At 40.2% G+C, this 20,147-nt stretch overlaps 2 protein-coding genes across 3 annotated transcripts in view; both read left to right on the forward strand.

Annotated features, from left to right (window-relative positions):
- The window catches only part of LOC133648235 (E3 ubiquitin-protein ligase RNF38-like), a 52,941-nt gene extending 47,728 nt beyond the window's left edge, over nt 1-5,213 (forward strand). The window contains exon 12 of one of the 2 annotated variants that reach the window (XM_062044125.1): nt 4,543-5,213. In XM_062044125.1, coding sequence (XP_061900109.1) covers nt 4,543-4,605 — 63 coding nt within the window. In that variant the 3' untranslated portion in view covers nt 4,606-5,213. The remainder of the gene's footprint in view (nt 1-4,542) is intronic. The other variant, XM_062044124.1, reaches the window with a different exon arrangement.
- Nucleotides 1-20,147, forward strand: part of LOC133648240 (neuronal acetylcholine receptor subunit beta-2-like) — a 438,894-nt gene that overhangs the window by 240,868 nt on the left and 177,879 nt on the right. The window lies entirely within an intron of this gene.

Raw genomic sequence — 20,147 nt, forward strand, 5'->3', positions numbered from 1 at the left:
TACAATTATTCTAACAATGACTTTGAAGCCGCACCGCTTGATGGATTGTCGGCCCATTACGGCTACCGTAGTCAGAGATACGAGTATTACTATGGTGTGTGTATAAGGAACGCAAAATGGCACCCGTTAGCAGACGTATTATCTGGTGTTTTGTTTCACAATATTATGCAAAACCAACTTTTCTTACCTTCTGGTACCTGCTGATCTGTATTTGGGATCTGCATAAGTCCTGAAAATGTGCGCACTTCCGCCACTGTAGTCAATAAGCTTTTTCTTTTTCCTCTATCTTATGTGACATTCATCCTCCGCTGTTGCCATTTCTAATATAAAGTAGTGTATAGTTATTTCTTATATCTGTCAGTAAACTCACCATGAAAGCGCTAAAACATACCTGTGTAGTGAGTTTACATTATTCACCCAAGGAACTTTAGTTATTAGAAAGTTCCGGTCGGACACATTTTCGGCCTTGTTGTTGCACTAGTGAGCCACGGATGAGGAGATGCTGCTCCGTTATTGATTGCAGTAAAGTCTGAATGTCATTAAAACAGTTAGCGCCATCTTTTGACACTTCTTCCACTCCCGTCCTTGCACGCTACACCGCTACAACAAAGAGAGGACGCCATCGAAGTGGAGACACGTAAATAAGACCGCCCACAAAAGCGACTGTCAGAAAGCGACTTGAAGATGTGTAAAACATGGGGGTGTAACGGTACACAAACATTTCGGTTCGGTACGTACCTCGGTTTAGAGGTCATGGTTCGGTTCATTTTCAGTACAGTAAGAAAACAACAAAATATTAAATTTTTGTTTATTTACCAAATTTGCAAAATCTTCCACCAAAAATATTTTTCTTAGTGTAATATTTGATGTGAAGTAATGGGAACCTTGGATAGATCAATAATTCATAATAACATTGATTTTGATTCAATATTATGTTTTGAGCAATGACAGTTTGAAAGAAAAAAAACAAACTACTTTGTTTTATTAGTTAACATTGCAACTTTTTCTAAATTACATTTAACCTTTTAAGCTTTTTTATTTCACTTTTGTTATGTTTTTGTTTATTTTAATAGTATTTTTAGAATGTGCCGTGGGCCTTTAAAACATTAGCTGTGGGCCGCAAATGGCCTCCGGGGCACACTTTTGACACCCCCGCTATAGATAATAAAAAATTAAATGTGATAAATCTATGGATAAAAAGCAGAGCCTGGCGACGCATGCGCGTTTATCATAACTCTCTCACTCTCTCTGTCTCTGCCCCTCCCTCACCAATGCTGCTGTTTGTTTTGTTTTTAACCCCTTCTTAACCCTGAACGTACATTGAAAATACACGCAACCCTAACTCAAAATGCCGGACATTTGAGGCATTTAAGAAACTCCGCCCGGACAGCTCCGCAAAAGAGGCCATGTCCGGTGAAAAGAGGACGTATGGTCAGTCTATCCTAGCCCGTTAGCTGCTAGCATGCCGTGTGTTGTGCCTCGGTGTGCATTGTTTACACAACGTGTGTTACGCTACTTAAAGGCCTACTGAAATGAAATGTTCTTATTTAAACGGGGATAGCAGATCCATTCTATGTGTCATACTTGATTATTTCGCGATATTGCCATATTTTTGCTGAAAGGATTTAGTAGAGAACATCGACGATAAAGTTCGCAACTTTTGGTCGCTGATTAAAAAAAAGCCTTGCCTGTACCGGAAGTAGCGTGACGTCGCAGGTTGAAAGGCTCCTCACATTTCCCCATTGTTTACACCAGCAGCGAGAGCGATTCGGACCGAGAAAGCGACGATTACCCCATTAATTTGAGCGAGGATGAAAGATTCGTGGATGAGGAACGTGAGAGTGAAGGACTAGAGTGCAGTGCAGGACGTATCTTTTTTCGCTCTGACCGTAACTTAGGTACAAGGGCTCATTGGATTCCACACTTTTTCCTTTTTCTATTGTGGATCACGGATTTGTATTTTAAACCACCTCGGATACTATATCCTCTTGAAAATGAGAGTTGAGAACGCGAAACGGACATTCACAGTGACTTTTATCTCCACGACAATACATCTGCGAAGCACTTTAGCTACGGAGCTAACGTAATAGCAATGTGCTTAAATGCAGATAGAAACAAAAGAAATACGCCCCTGACTGGAAGGATAGACAGCAGATCAACAATACTACTATCAGGAGACACCGAACCAAACCCTGGACCTGTAACCACACGGTTAATGCTGTACCGCTTGGCGAAGCCTAGCAATGCTGTTGCTAACAACGCCATTGAAGCTAACTTAGCTACGGGACCTCGTCAGAGCTATGATAAAAACATTAGCTATCCACCTACGCCAGCCCTCGTCTGCTCATCAACACCCGTGTTCACCTGCGTTCCAGCGATCGGCGGCGCGACGAAGGACTTCACCCGATCATCGATGTGGTCGGCGGCTAGCGTCGGATAGCGCGTCTGCTATCCAAGTCAAAGTCCTCCTGGTTGTGTTGCTGCAGCCAGCCGCTAATACACCAATCCCACCTACAACTTTCTTCTTTGCAGTCTCCATTGTTCATTAAACAAACTGCAAAAGATTCACCAACACAGATGTCCAGAATACTGTGGAATTTTGCAATGAAAACAGAGCTTTTTGTATTGGGATACAATGTGTCCCAATACTTCCGCTTCAACGATTGACCTCACGCGCAAACGTCATCATACATAGACGTTTTCAACCGGAAGTTTCCCGGGAAATTTAAAATGGTACTTTATAAGTTAACCCGGCCGTATTGGCATGTGTTGCAATGTTAAAGGCCTACTGAAATGATTTTTTTTTATTTAAACGGGAATAGCAGATCCATTCTATGTGTCATACTTGATCATTTCGCGATATTGCCATATTTTTGCTGAAAGGATTTAGTAGAGAAAATCGACGATAAAGTTCGCAACTTTTGCTCGCTGATAAAAAAAAGCCTTGCCTGTACCGGAAGTAGCGTGACGTCACAGGAGCTAGTATTCCTCACAATTCCCCGTTGTTTACAATGGAGCGAGAGAGATTCGGACCGAGAAAGTGATGATTACCCCATTAATTTGAGCGAGGATGAAAGATTCGTAGATGAGGAACGTTACAGTGAAGGACTTGAGAGACAGCGATGGACGTATCTTTTTTCGCTCTGACCGTAACTTAGGTACAAGCTGGCTCATTGGATTCCACACTCTCCTTTTTCTATTGTAGATCACAGATTTGTATTTTAAACCACCTCGGATACTATATCCTCTTGAAAATGACAGTCGAGAACGCGAAATGGACATTCAGTGCCTTTTATCTCCACGACAATACATCGGCGAAATGCTTTAGCTACGAGCTAACGTGATAGCATCTTGCTTTAACTGCATATAGAAACAAAAGAAATAAACCCCTGACTGGAAGTATAGATAGAAAATCAACAATACTATTAAACCGTGGACATGTAAATACACGGTTAATGCTTTCCAGGCTGGCGAAGGTTAACAATGCTGTGCTAACGACGCCATTGAAGCTAACTTAGCAACCGGACTGCACAGAGCTATGCTAAAAACATTAGCTCTCCACCTACGCCAGCCAGCCCTCATTTGCTCATCAACACCCGTGCTCACCTGCGTTCCAGCGATCGGCAGAAGGACGAAGGACTTCACCCGATGCGTTTGGCGGCCCGGAGACGTAGGAAGTCAAGGTGAAGTCGGCGGCTAGCGCGGCTAGCGCGGCTAGCGCGGCTAGCGCTCCAACAAAGTCCTCCTGGTTGTGTTGCTGTAGTCCGCTGCTAATACACTGATCCCACCTACAACTGTCTTCGTTGCAGCCTTCATTGTTCATTAAAAAAATTGCAAAAGATGTCCAGAATACTGTGGAATTATGAAATGAAAACAGAGCTTTTTGTATAGGATTCTACGGGGTACCATAACTTCCGTTACTCGGACTTCGTCACGCGCATACGTCATCGTACCGCGATGTTTCAGCCGGATATTTCCCGGGAATTTTAAAATGTCACTTTATAAGTTAACCCGGCCGTATTGGCATGTGTTGCAATGTTAAGATTTCATCATTGATATATAAACTATCAGACTGCGTGGTCGCTAGTAGTGGCTTTCAGTAGGCCTTTAAGATTTCATCATTGATATATAAACTATCAGACTGCGTGGTCGCTAGTAATGGCTTTCAGTAGGCCTTTAATATGTCCGTGTGGAAACTCGTTCGGTACACATCCGAACCGAACCGGAACCCCCGTACCGAAACGGTTCAATACAAATACACGTACCGTTACACCCCTAGTAACAACATTTTGAGCAAAGAACCACCATTACATGTTTTGTAGACCAAAAATCATAATATGACTCCTTTAATGCGCCTTATAAACCGGTGCGCTTTTTGTATGAAAAAAGACGTGACTAGACCCGCTCATCGCCAGTGCGCCTTATAATCCGGTGCGCCCTATGGTCCGCAAAACACAGTAGGCGCTCTACTGGCTGCTTGTGCATTTAGCGGGCTGTCAACCTGGCGACGTGAACTGAAGCTCCGCCTCCTCTTTCCCACAGGCCAATCGGACGTGTCCCATCTGCCGAGCCGACGCCTCAGAGGTTCAGAGAGACTCTGAATGATCACACTCCAATGTAGAATGTCTTAGACATGTTCAGCACTGCCTGTCTCATCTGTTTTGACATGAGCATTATTGCAGACACACATCACTTCCTGAGCATACTCCTCCTTACTGCGCGCGTGTATGTGTGTGTGTGTGCTTGCGTGTGCGTGTGTGTGTGTGTGTGTGTGCACGTCACATACAACTTCTCATGAGTGAGTGATTCTATTCTTCTTTCATGCACTATTTGTCTTTATGTACATACAGTATTCCGTGTGTGTTATGAAATTAACTCCTCTTCCTCTACGTTGACATGAAGGGTCCACTCCCCCACTATTCTTCTCAGTTAACCTAACTAATCGGTGTGTTTCTGTCTATAAAGCTGATAATGAATGGGCAACTTTTTTCCCTTTTATACCGCGAGTGTGATAGTCCTGCCTGGCATTTACCTCATTCTTGTCTTAACTTGTTACTAGCACTTCACAGCACTCATTCAAAACTAAGCACATATATATATATATATATTTGGTCCCTTTTATTTTCTTAGTTTGTGACTTTGCAGTGGCACATGATATATGAATATATCTATATATATATACTGTATAAATGTATGAATCTGTATACCAAATAAAAGGCTTGATATGAACTTTTTAAACTTTAACTTTTTGTATTTCCCTTAGCGCAGTCGTACTTTTGAGGTCTAAAAAATGAACAGAATTTACCATCCATCCATCCATCTTCCGCTTATCCGAGCTGGGGTCGCGGGGGCAGCAGCCTAAGCAGAGAAGCCAGACTTCCCTCTCCCCAGCCACTTCGTCCAGCTCTTCCCGGGGGATCCTGAGGCGTTCCCAGGCCAGCCGGGAGACATAGTCTTCCCAACGTGTCCTGGGTCTTCCCCGTGGCCTCCTACCGGTCGGACATGCCAGGAATTTACCAGAGAAAGTAAAACAAAATTATTGTCCATTCATCCATTTTCTAAATTTTTTTTACAGTCCCGTAGTATGAATAATAAAGCTGGTCCACAGGTAAACAATTTGAGCCCCTGCATGGTGGGCGTGTCCTATGGCTGCCCCACCTCCGGCAAAAACCGGAAGTGCCTGCTAATTACCCGCTTGGGTATTTTTTTTTTTTTTTAAACAGTCTCTAAACCAATCTTAAGGTAAGTAAAGCTATTTTTTGTGTTTACCAAAACAAGATGTTTATCCGTCATGAATGAATTGGGGGGGGGGGGGGGGGGGGGGGAATAAATATGGACAAACTTTTAAATTGATTTTCACAAATGTGCAAAAAATACAGTAGCTTCAAGCTAGCTATTATGCTAAATGTTTTTTCTTTTCAGGACATTTGACAAAATGTGCTTGAGCAGCTATGACATCACTCATGGGTCAACATCATTGTAAGTACAATACTCTTGTAAGGCCACTATCCCAATAAATCATTTTCATAGAAAAAAGATCATGAAAAATTGGTTTATTCATCACTTATCGAATGTGTGACCCTTATTATAAGAATATCTCCTGCAAATATGATTAAATACCCAATACGAATTTTACTCATTGAATTTATAAGGATTTAAAAATTCGTGGAATGTTTTCTAGTGCTGCATTAACCTAAAGCCACCACTAGATGGTGGTGTTGCTTTTCTGTACTAGCAACTCTACAGTTGACGGATTATACAGCATCAGCATCTTCCCACTTGTTATCAATTTATCACCAAGGAAAAACTCCTTTAAATGGGACCTAGGATTATTTTAAACTACATTTAAAACACTTATTTGTGGTCTAAAGCTAGGGTTGCTCACCTTTTTGATCTCGGGGTGCAACCTTTCCACTATGGAAGGACCCACTCAAATATTAGGGAAAAAAATAGAAAAATGGCCCCTTCAATGCGCCTTTTGTATGAAAATAGACTCGCTCATCGGCAGTGCGCCTTATGGTCCAGAAAATACCGTACTTATCAATTTAGTACAGCAAGGCACTCCTACAGATAGAAGTAGCGCCATCTAGTGGAAAAAATATCCAAATGTAAAATTGAAAACCAGTACAATCATCCATTTTTTACCACTGTTGATTGGCGGCTATAAATGAATTTCTGCAAAGTAGGAATTATGAATAAAATATTTTCATAACTAGGGCATAACAAACAGTTTACAACCTTCTAAATACTTTTTTGTTTACATTATGAGAGCACTCTAAGCACTGTTTGGTCACCTTTACACTCTCTTAATCCAATATAGCAAGGCTGGCTGAGGCTGAGCCAATCAGTGGCCACGATACTGAACAGTGTGCTCTGATTGGTTTGGTCACCCCTAGTAAAGGCCAATCCTACTGTAATATTGAGCTTTTTATTTTATTTGGACATATTTATGCTTCATTTAAGACTAGAAAATTGTAGAATATGCTTTGAAAATAATATATATTTAAAAACAATAAACAATGTGGGGCGAGGAGACTGCAGTCCAATTTTAAATATTAACACAAGGCACTATATTAGTTTGTTTGGATACATTTGAGATGAAAAGAAATTGCTGCATTTTAAATTGTTTTCCATTGGACATTTTATTTTGTCTTTGTGAACAAATTAGAGATTGACCGATACTAAGGGTGTAACAGTACACAAAAATTTCGGTTCGGTACGTACCTCGGTTTAGAGGTCACGGTTCGGTTCATTTTTGGTACAGTAAGAAAACAACAAAATATAAATTTTTGGGTTATTTATTTGCCAAATTTGCAAAATCTTCCACCAAAAATATTTTTCTTAGTGTAATATTTGATGTGAAATAATGGGAACCTTGTATAGGTCAATAATTCATAATAACATTGATTTTGATTCAATATTATGTTTTGAGCAATGACAGTTTGAAAGAAAAAAAAACAGCTTTGTTTTATTAGTCAACATTGCAACTTTTTCTAAATTACATTTAACCTTTAAGCTTTTTTATTTCACTTTTGTTATGTTTTTGTTTATTTTAATAGTATTTTTAGAATGTGCCGTGGGCCTTTAAAACATTAGCTGTGGGCCGCAAATGGCCTCCGGGGCACACTTTTGACACCCCTGCTATAGATAATAAAAAATTAAAAAATCTATGGATAAAAAGCAGAGCCTGGCGACGCATGCGCGTTTATCATAACTCTCTCTCTCTCTCTCTCTCTCTCTGTCTCTGCCCCTCCCTCACCAATGCTGCTGTTTGTTTTGTTTTTAACCCCTTCTTAACCCTGAACGTACATTGAAAATACACGCAACCCTAACTCAAAATGCCGGACATTTGAGGCATTTAAGAAACTCCGCCCTGACAGCTCCACAAAAGAGGCCATGTCCGGTGAAAAGAGGACGTATGGTCAGTCTATCCTAGCCCGTTAGCTGCTAGCATGCCGTGTGTTGTGCCTCGGTGTGCATTGTTTACACAACGTGCGTTACGCTACTTAATATGTCCGTGTGGAAACTCGTTCGGTACACCTCCGAACCGAACCGGAACCCCGGTACCGAAATGGTTCAATACAAATACACGTACCGTTACACCCCTAACCGATACCGATTATTAGTATTCAAGGCATCCGATATTCGTTTGCAGTAAAAGTCTTCTCAACATGAATATTATACATCAGTAAACAGCTGCATAAGGCTTTAAGTTGGTTTAAAAAAAATAATAATTTAGGAAATGTCGGACCAGTAACCACTTAATGTTTTAAGTGGTGCTAATGTTGTGGTTAATTTAGCACCAACAAACATCAGGGGATTCAACAAACACCTTCTTTACATGTGTCTTATGCTGCGGGTCAAAATAGGAATGTAAAAAAAAAAAGGGCAGATACCGATATGTCAAATATCGGTGCCGATCATCGGTTTATCTTTAGAACAAATGTGCCAATTTTTTTAACAGAGCCTTTTTAGGAACAGAACAGAAAGGAACAGGGATGATGATTCTAACACGGTTCAAAAACAAATGGAAAATGTCACATTTTATTTAGCACAGCCAAATAATATAACAAGCAGCACAAACACTTGGCAGCACATCAGGGGCCGTACTTATCAAGCTTCTTAGAATTACTCCTAAGAAGTCTGCTAAGAGTTGACTTAAGAGTAAATAAATTCTTCGCTGAAAGCTGCACTTAAAAGTTAGTTATCAAGCGTCTTACTCACACTTTCAGCGAAGTGTAGGACTGAATCTTAAGTGTCACACTCCGAGCTGAATTACGACATTACTATGTGCCGTAAACGGAATTTTAGGTGACGTCATTTCTGTGTCCATAGAAATGACCAATCACGGAAGGGAATCCGTTGTCTAAGAATAAAGAAATATCTTGGAAATATTTAAGTGGACAATGGGAGTGTATATTTTGACAATAAACTACAAAATAATACAAAACAAACTAGTCCCCGCCGGCACTCACACTACCGCTCCCTCTCTTCTATCGCCCACACACTCACTGACGTCACTCACCTCACGGCCACACACATACGCTACTGTCATAACATTTTATTTCCAATTCATTAATTAGGCAACTAATTTGAAACTGGTGTGGGTGGCTCTATATATACAAGCCCACTGCAGACACATGCAGAAATCAACAAGGAATCGAAAAGTATTAAATCTGTGACAAAAATAATATCCGCTCTGTCTAAACGATACCGTTTGATCAGCTGCTCGTCATCAAAAAAAAAAAACATTGTTCCGTTCCCTGAACGTTCGCGCACGTCTCTCTCGCCTCAGTGCCATCCCCTGCTGGCAACTCCTAACCACTTAAGACACCTCTGAAGGTCTCTTAAATATCGTGGAGAGTAGGAGTGATTCTTAGACTTAAGAACGTTGATAAAAAGCTTTTATTCTTAAGTTTGAGAGTAGGACTAAATTTCGCAAATTCTCAGGACTTAAGTGTAAAATGGCACTCTAAGAAGCTTGATAAGTATGGCCCCAGGCCTCCAACTTGAACTTTTTAAGGTCAAGACAAGTGTTGCCTTAAAGGAGGGCTCATATTTTAGGGCACCAAGGCAATCATTATTTTCTTATACATAGGAATGAACTCTACACAAAACATTAACAAAATGCTATGTCACATGAATGTTTTTCGAAGTAACATCTTTGTCGTGAAAAAAACACAAGTAATGTAAAAAAAACTCTGGTGTTTACTTTTTGATATTAAGATGAAACACAAAGCAGTTTGGCTAATGAAGATGAAGTCCAATAAATAAGCTTTGTTCTTCTCTTGGTTCAGTACAGCAGTTTGGGCCACAAAAATAAAGAGTGACACCTCTCACATCGAATACATAATCTTCACAGCCTTCGTTCAGTTCGATGGATGACGAAACATTATATCTAGTATTGATGTTTTTTGAACACTGATATAGTTTGCAGTTAAATAAAGGAGTGAACATCCCAGTAAAGACTTTATAAACAAGTTGTGACAGCGTTCACGACACATCACCTGCTTCATGTTTCCTCCCCTCATTAACGCTCAGTCACAGCAGCTGATGGACGCTGTATTGAGTAAACGAAAGCAACATGAAATAGTTTTCGCCTTCACTGTATACTTTTAGTGTGGGGACAAGTGTCTCCAATATTGTCCACACCTGTCTCCATCTAAACACAGCAGTGCGCTCTTAAACACACGTCGGGAGGTGAGGGAAAATGGCGTTAAACCAAGCGTTAGGCTTAGGGGAAATCTCCCGAGCAAAGTCCGTGATTTCAGGCCCGACTTCGTGTTGCCTAAAATGCATTAATTAATGACGGTTTTTCGGTAATTGAAAAATGAGACAGTATTACTAACCGTCTGGAATTTTATCGCAAATTATCATTATAGTGTTTACTGTTACATCCCTCGTCCATTACCAAGTAACAAGTCAAGGGCGGTCACGGCAAGTTCTTGCCGCAGATGTTGGTCTTTTTTTTTTAGGGCATTCCGGCAAAGGACGAGGGCGCTCGATGTGTTCATGCACGCAGGTGTTTGGCTGGCAGCACACACCTGCACTGTAGTCCACACACGCCACTTCTTACCATACATGATCCCACCGTGTGCATGAATCATCCTGGCATGAAAGTGTAAAGTACAATGCACCGTACAGTCTTTGCATGCAACCTTCAGGGCTGAACCTTTTTCATATTACCTTTTTTCTATTTGAGATTCAGATGAGCTTTTTAGTCATGTAGCAATACGAGCAATAGCTTGGACACTTTTTGTCTCGTGCGTTTCTGTATTTGTGTAAATAACATTGCCTTTGTATTGGAGAACACCTGAGACATGAAGAAGGAAAAGTGTCTTCCATATGAGGAGGTGTGAACAAGTGATGACATAAATCATGGTCCCAATAACATTGCATCTAAGACAATATCAACATGAGGGTGGTCCCAAAAAAGGAGGCATTTTTCAAATGTGTCGCTTTTAAAAGTGCTCCCCCTCTGGTCAACATATGAAATAACAAGTGTGTGTAAAAAAAAATTAAGTGCGCCCCCTTTGGCCAAAATTATAAAAATAAATATGTATATAGAGACATACTGTAATATGTTTCTGTAATATTGCAAAATTTTCTCATAAAGTTATTACTTTTTTATGTATAATGGTGACTTTTGTTATATAAAATTGTGACTTGTGTCACAATATTGCCAATTGTTTTGTTGTTATTGTCAAATAGTGACATTTTTGGAGTAAAATGATGACTTTTGTCATAATTTTGCCGAGTAAAATTCAGATTATTATCATGATATTGCCAAAATTTTGAAGTTTTCTTTTAAAATTGTGACTTGTCGAGTAAAATGACGACTCTTTTTTTCATAAAATTACCAACAGTTTAAGCTTTTCTTGTAAAATTGCGACTGTTATTGAGTAAAATTCCAACTTTTATCATAATATTGCACAAATGTTCAGTTTTTCTTGTCAAATTTTGACTTGCTTTGAGTGAAATTACGACTTATCATAATATTAGAGGTAGGCATTTTACGGAGGTCTCGAGAAGGTAACAATGTGTGTGTGTGTGTGTGTGTGTGTGTGTGTGTGTGTGTGTGTGTGTGTGTGTGTGTGTGTGTGTGTGTGTGTGTGTGTGTGTGTGTGTGTGTGTGTGTGTGTGTGTGTGTGTGTGTGTGTGTGTGTGTGTGTGTGTGTGTTGTATTTCTATCGTTCTTGAGACAAAGAAGGAAAAGTATCTTCCATATGAGGAGGTGTGAACAAGTGATGACATAAATCAATAACATTGCATCTAATAGACAATGTCTCATTTGTGGTGACATCTATCAACAAAAAAGGAGGGATTTTTCAAATGTGTCGCTTTTTAAAAGTGCTCCCCCTCTGGTCAACATATGAAATAACAAGTGTGTGTAAAAATTTGAAGTGCTCCCCTTCTGGCCAACATATGCAATAAGTGTGTGTAAGAAATTGAAATGCGCCCCCTTTGGCCAAAATTATTAAAATTATATGTATATAAATCAGGGATGTCAAACATGTTTTCATTGAGGGCCACAAGGCAGTTATGGCTGCCATTAGAGGGCCGCTTGTAACAGTCAATGTATGAATTTGCCTTTAGTTTTCATTATTAATTATATATATATTTAAGTAGACTGTCGATTTTACAGTAAAAACTTTACAAAATTTAACTGTAAAATAGTGTTTTTTTTAAAAAAAATTCAACATTTTATGGTAAAATGAAAAACAGTACCACTGTATTTTGGGGGGTTACAGGAAAATCTGGCAGCTTAGTTGGCAGAATGTTTGTGTTAAATGTACATTGGTTTTTACAACATGATATTGTTCATGGAAAAACTGTACAAGTAATTTTTTTTTATTCTGCCAACATAGCTGCCAGTTTTTCTACCGTAAAAACAAATGTACCGTCTTTCCATTTACAGTAATACACCGTTAAAAACAACAACCCTAGATTTTACAGTCAAAAACTGGCAGTTCAATAAACAGAATTTTAACGCAAAAAACTGTAGTAGTTTTTTTTTTCAATTCACAGTAATATGCTGTAAAGAACAATGTAAAATGTATTGTGTCAGTCTGTGGAACACACCCCCTGACCACCTGAGGGCACCACAGACTGTGGATGCTTTTAAAAAAGGCTTAAAAACCCTTCTTTTTTTAAAAACAACTATTTTTTAGATATGCATACTAGTTTTAGCTATTTTGCTGTTCTAGTTTTTATTTTTATTTCTTTTTTATATCTTTTTTTTTTTAATACACTGTAGCACTTTGAGGTTGTTTACTCAATGTAAAGTGCTTTTTACAAATACATTTTTTTATTATTATTATTGGCATTTTTATTATTTTGATGTAAAGTGAAGTATTTTTATTCAGACAAAAACAAGTTTGGAAAGTATGATAATATACTGTAATTTGTTGCAATACTGGATGCTGTTGAAAAGGCATGCAATTTCCAGCAGTACATATCTTTTTTCTGTCAAATTTGAAAAAAAAATCAATTACATTTAGTGAGAAAATATGAAGTACTTTATTGACACATCATTTCCAGGTGTTTGCGGGCCAGATAAAATGATGTTTGAGTTTGACACCTGTGATATAGAGACATACTGTAATAACTTGAAGTAAATAATGAAGATTAAAAACTAGGGCTGTCCGATAATGGCTTTTTTGCCGATATTCCGATATTGTCCAACTCTTAATTACCGATATCAACCGATACCGATATATACAGTGGTGGAATTAACACATTATTATGCCTAATTTGGACAAGCAGGTATGGTGAAGATAAGGTCCTTTTTAAAATAAAATAAAATATTATAAAATAAAAAACATTTTCTTGAATAAAAAAGTAAAACAATATAAAAACAGTTACATAGAAACTAGTTATTAATGAAAATGAGTAAAATTAACCGTTAAAGGTTAGTACTATTAGTGGAGCAGCAGCACGCACAATCATGTGTGCTTACGGACTGTATCCCTTGCAGACTGTATTGATATATATTGATATATAATGTAGGAAGCAGAATATTAATAACAGAAAGAAACAACCCTTTTGTGTGAATGAGTGTAAATAGGGGAGGGAGGTTTTTTGTGTTGGTGCACTAATTGTAAGTGTATCTTGTGTTTTTTATATTGATTTAGTAAATTTAAAAAAACGATACCGATAATTTAAAAAATGATACCGATAATTTCTGATATTAAATTTTTTAAAGCATTTATCGGCCGATAATATCGGACATCTCTATTAAAAACCAATTACAAACGAAAATTAAACAAAAAAAAGTAACTAAAAGCTTACCTTTTTATATATTTGCATAGTATGTATATATTATTAATAGAGATGGCCGATATTATCGGACAATATATGCGTTAAAATGTAATATCAGAAATTATCGGTATCGGTTTTTTATTATCGGTATCGTTGGTTTTTTTTTGTTTGTTTTTTTAAATTTATTAAATCAACATAAAAAACACAAGATACACTTACAATTAGTGCACCAACCCAAAAAAAACCTCCCTCCCCCATTTACACTCATTCACACAAAATCAATCAATCAATCAATGTTTATTTATATAGCCCTAAATCACAAGTGTCTCAAAGGGCTGCACAAGCCACAACGACATCCTCGGTACAGAGCCCACATACGGGCAAGGAAAACTCACCCCAGTGGGACGTCAATGTGAATGACTATGAGAAACCTTGGAGAGGACCGCATATGTGGGTAACCCCCTTTATTTCTGTTATTAATATTCTGCTTCCTACATTATATATCAATATATATCAATACAGTCTGCAAGGGATACAGTCCATAAGCACACATGATTGTGCGTGCTGCTGCTCCACTAATAGTACTAACCTTTAACAGTTAATTTTACTCATTTTCATTTATTCCTAGTTTCTATGTAACTGTTTGTATATTGTTGTACTTTCTTTTTTATTCAAGAAAATGTTTTTAATTTATTTATCTTATTTTACTAATTTTTTTAAAAAGTACCTTATCTTCACCATACCTGCTTGTCCAAATTAGGCATAATAATGTGTTAATTCCACGACTGCATATATCGGTTGATATCGGTATCGGTAATTAAAGAGTTGGACAATATCGGATATCGGCAAAAAGCCATTATCGGACATCCCTAATTATTAATGTTGTAAAGACACTTCTTTATATATCTAGAAAGGCTGGTCCTAAAGAGGGAGGCTTTCTTCTCGGGTCTCAAGAAGGTAAGAAATACAAGAATGTGTGTGTGCGTGTGGGACAGGTTCCAAGCTGACAGGCTACATGGAATCTCCATCCTGCTCTTAGATACATACAGACTGCAAGTGAAGGCACACACACTCTGCCTTCAGCGTGCATACATCATTGTGTGGTCTTTCTTTCACAGGGATATCATCACTCCCCAGCTGTCACTGCCATTGCATCACACACTTGTTGGAGGAGGCCAGCGGAGTGGGAGACCAGTACGAGATGGAAAGAGACAGACCAGCTGTGGGGGTAATGTCGGGTGAAGACGTTACTTCAAGGGAGGTATACACTCAACTGGGTGGCCTCGTGCTTGTTTCATTTGGGCTGTGACCATTCTTTTTAACAACGGTTCACAATTTGTGGTTGCCGATAAGATACCGTGTCTTCCGGACCATAGGGCGCACCGGATTATAAGGCGCACTGCCGATGAGCGGGTCTAGTCAGGTCTTTTTTCATACAAAAGGCGCACCGGCTTATAAGGCACATTAAAGGCCTACTGAAATGAATTTTTTTAATTTAAACGGGGATAGCAGATCTATTCTATGTGTCATACTTGATCATTTCGCGATATTGCCATATTTTTGCTGAAAGGATTTAGTATAGAACAACGACGATAAAGATCGCAACTTTTGGTATCTGATAAAAAAAAGGCTTGCCCCTACCGGAAGTAGCGTGACGTAGTCAGTTGAACATATACGCAAAGTTCCCTATTGTTTACAATGATGGCCGCATGAAGTGAGAGAGATTCGGACCGAGAAAGCGACAATTTCCCCATTAATTTGAGCGAGGATGAAAGATTTGTGGATGAGGAAAGTGCAAGTGAAGGACTAGTGGGGAGTTGAAGCTATTCAGATAGGGAAGATGCTGTGAGAGCCGGGGGTGACCTGATATTCAGCTGGGAATGACTACAACAGTAAATAAACACAAGACATATATTTACTCTATTAGCCACAACACAACCAGGCTTATATTTAACATGCCACAAATTAATCCTGCATAAAAACACCTACGTGTTTGTTATGCTAGCTCCTAGCTCCTATGCTAGCTCCTAGCTCCATAGAACACGCCAATACAATTCAAACACCTGATCAACACACACAATCACTCAGCCCAAAAGACCGTTCACCTAACCCAAGGTTCATAAAGCTTATATATTTTAAAAAAGTTACGTACATACGCAAAAAAAAGTTGCGCACATACGGTCAAGCGATCAAATGTTTAGAAGCCAAAGCTGCATACTCACAGTAGCACGTCTGCGTCTTTGTCATCCAAATCAAAGTAATCCTGGTAAGAGTCTGTGTTGTCCCAGTTCTCTACAGGCGTCTGTGTATCGAAGTCAAAAGTCCTCCTGGTTAGAGTCTCTGTTATCCGAGTTCTTCCATCTTGACTGCATCTTTCGGGAATGTAAACAAAGACGCGCCGGCTGTGTACTGTTGTGGCTGACTTCGTTCGAAAAATACGTCCGTTTCGCACCGACAACTTTCTTCTTTGCTTGCTCAGCTTCTTTCTCCATAATGCAATGAACATGATTGCAACAGATTCACCAACACAGATGTCCAGAATACTGTGGAATTATGAAATGAAAACAGAGCCTTTTTGTATTGTATTCAATGGGGAAGGCATACCTCTGTTCCCCGGGCTACGTCACGCGCATACGTCATCCTCAGAGGCGTTTCAAACCGGAAGTTTAGCGGCAAATTTAAAATGTCACTTTATAAGTTAACCCGGCCGTATTGGCATGTGTTATAATGTTAAGATTTCATCATTGATATATAAACTATCAGACTGCGTGGTCGGTAGTAGTGGGTTTCAGTAGGCCTTTAAAGGAGTCATCCATCCATCCATCTTCTTCCGCTTATCCGAGATGGGGTCGCGGGGGCAGCAGCCTAAGCAGGGAATCCCAGACTTCCCTCTCCCCAGCCACTTCGTCCAGCTCCTCCCCGAGGGATCCCGAGGCGTTCCCAGGCCAGCCGGGAGACATAGTCTTCCCAACGTGTCCTGGGTCTTCCCCGTGGCCTCCTACCGGTCGGACGTGCCCTAAACAGGTGTTTAGGGTGGCATCCTGACCAGATGCCCGAACCACCTCAACTGGCTCCTCTCCATGTGGAGGAGCAGCGGCTTTACTTTGAGTTCCTCCCGGATGACAGAGCTTCTCACCCTATCTCTGAGGGAGAGACCCGCCACCCGGCGGAGGAAACTCAATTGGGCCGCTTGTACCCGTGATCTTGTCCTTTCGGTCATAACCCAAAGCTCATGACCATAGGTGAGGATGGGAACGTAGATCGACCGGTAAATTGAGAGCTTTTCCTTCCGGCTCAGCTCCTTCTTCACCACAACGGATCGATACAGCGTCCGCATTACTGAAGACGCCGCACCGATCTCACAATGCACTCTTCCCTCACTCGTGAACAAGACCCCGAGGTACTTGAACTCCTCCACTTGGGGCAAGGTCTCCTCCCCAACCCGGAGATGGCACTCCACCCTTTTCCGGGCGAGATACCATGGACTCGGACTTGGAGGTGCTGATTCCCATCCCAGTCGCTTCACACTCGGCCGCGAACCGATCCAGTGAGAGCTGAAGATCCTGGCCAGATGAAGCCATCAGGACCACATCATCTGCAAAAAGCAGAGACCTAATCCTGCAGCCACCAAACCAGATCCCCTCAACACCCTGACTGCGCCTAGAAATTCTGTCCATAAAAGTTATGAACAGAATCGGTGACAAAATCTTTTTTTTTTTTCTAAAAGTAAGACTTCCTTGTGGTCTACATAACATGTAATGGTGGTTCTTTGCTCAAATCGTTGCATAGATGATGTTTTACACATCATCTTCAAGTCGCTTTCTGACAGTCGCTTTTGTGGGCGGTCTTATTTACGTGCCTCCACTTCGACGGCGTCTTCTCCTTGTTGTAGCGTGCAAGGACGGGAGTGGAAGAAGTGTCAAAAGATGGCGCTAACTGTTTTAATGACATTCAGACTTTACTTCAACCAATAACGGAGCAGCATCTCCTCATCCGTGGTGCAACAACGCCCGAAATATGTCCCGTGAAAAAAAACGTCCGACCGGAACTTTCTAATAACTAAAGTTCCTTGACATTGATTTGACCGTTGAATTTTGGTCATTTCCCGACCAATAATCTACAACTCAAATACAACGTCGCGTATACCGTCAGAGGTATGTCACTTTCAGTCGGTACATTTTGTTCACCATCTTTATCATTTTGACTACTTTTTCTGAGCTTTGAGCAGCATCACTTCCACTTCCTGTTCTACGGTTATCATCACACCTTCCCCCTTTGCCGTCTTTTTGAGTGTGGCATTCCAACATAATGAATGTATGCTCGGTGTCGGACATTCCCACGTGAACGTGAACACACCAACGTGGCGGATGTTGTACATAAACTCTCCCGTTACAAGCCGTGTCACATTGCGCTTGCCTTTTGGATTACGCTTGCGGTGTGCGACGAGTTAAGACGACATGAGAGGCTTTACGTGTCACGGGGTTGCCATGGCGACACTGGCATAAGGTGTTTGATGAATGTCCACAGCCTACATGTACAAACCCCGTTTCCATATGAGTTGGGAAATTGTGTTAGATGTAAATATAAACGGAATACAATGATTTGCAAATCATTTTCAACCCATTTTCAGTTGAATATGCTACAAAGACAACATATTTGATGTTCAAACTCATAAACTTCAAATTTTTTTTGCAAATAATAATTAACTTGGAATTTCATGGCTGCAACACGTGCCAAAGTAGTTGGGAAAGGGCATGTTCACCACTGTGTTACATGGCCTTTCCTTTTAACAACACTCAGTAAAGGTTTGGGAACTGAGGAGACACATTTTTGAAGCTTCTCAGTTGGAATTCTTTCCCATTCTTGCTTGATGTACAGCTTAAGTTGTTCAACAGTCCGGGGGTCTCCCTTGTGCTATTTTAGGCTTCATAATGCCAAACACATTTTCAATATCTGGACTACAGGCAGGCCAGTCTAGTACCCGCACTCTTTTACTATGAAGCCACGTTGATGTAACACGTGGCTTGGCATTGTCTTGCTGAAATAAGCAGGGGCGTCCATGGTAACGTTGCGTGGATGGCAACATATGTTGCTCCAAAAGCTGTATGTACCTTTCAGCATTAATGGTGCCTTCACAGATGTGTAAGTTACCCATGTCTTGGGCACTAATACACCCCCATACCATCACACATGCTGCCTTTTACACTTTGCGCCTAGAACAATCCGGATGGTTCTTTTCCTCTTTAGTCCGGAGGACACGACGTCCACAGTTTCCAAAAACAATTTGAAATGTGGACTCGTCAGACCACAGAACACTTTTCCACTTTGTATCAGTCCATCTTAGATGAGCTCAAGCCCAGCGAAGCCGACGGCGTTTCTGGGTGTTGTTGATAAACGGTTTTCGCCTTGCATAGGAGAGTTTTAACTTGCACTTACAGATGTAGCGACCAACTGTAGTTACTGACAGTGGGTTTCTGAAGTGTTCCTGAGCCCATGTGGTGATATCCTTTACACACTGATGTGGCTTGTTGATGCAGTACAGCCTGAGGGATGGAAGGTCACGGGCTTAGCTGCTTACGTGCAGTGATTTCTCCAGATTCTCTGAACCCTTTGATGATATTACGGCGCGTAGATGGTGAAATCCCTAAATTCCTTGCAATAGCTGGTTGAGAAAAGTTTTTCTTAAACTGTTCAACAATTTGCTCAGGCATTTGTTGACAAAGTGGTGACCCTCGCCCCATCCTTGTTTGTGAATGACTGAGCATTTCATGGAATCTACTTTTATACCCAATCATGGCACCCACCTGTTCCCAATTTGCCTGTTCACCTGTGGGATGTTCCAAATAAGTGTTTGATGAGCATTCCTCAACTTTATCAGTATTTATTGCCACCTTTCCCAACTTCTTTGTCACGTGTTGCTGGCATCAAATTCTAAAGTTAATTATTATTTGAGAAAAAAAAAAAAAAGTTTATCAGTTTGAACATCAAATATGTTGTCTTTGTAGCATATTCAACTGAATATGGCTTGAAAAGGATTTGCAAATCATTGTATTCCGTTTATATTTACATCTAACACCATTTCCCAACTCATATGGAAACGGGGTTTGTATGATACTGAAATAAACACAAAGTTTGGCTATTGGAACACATTCTGGGGGAGAAAAATCCAGCATTTGTCCTTTTCCACCGCATGGAACATCGCTAAAAGGTTGAAATAAAGACTAAATCACTCGGAGGGACGCATGTGACGTTCAAAAACAAGCACAAAGATGGAGAAAAAAAAATATGCGGTAATGGCCACGTCGTTCTGATTCTGTCCACCGGATCACAGCGGTTGTGACACACCACCAGTCCTACTTGTCCAATAACAATATTTTCTCTTTGGA

This window comes from Entelurus aequoreus, linkage group LG04 (assembly GCF_033978785.1).
Source record: "Entelurus aequoreus isolate RoL-2023_Sb linkage group LG04, RoL_Eaeq_v1.1, whole genome shotgun sequence".
NCBI lineage: Eukaryota > Metazoa > Chordata > Actinopteri > Syngnathiformes > Syngnathidae > Entelurus > Entelurus aequoreus.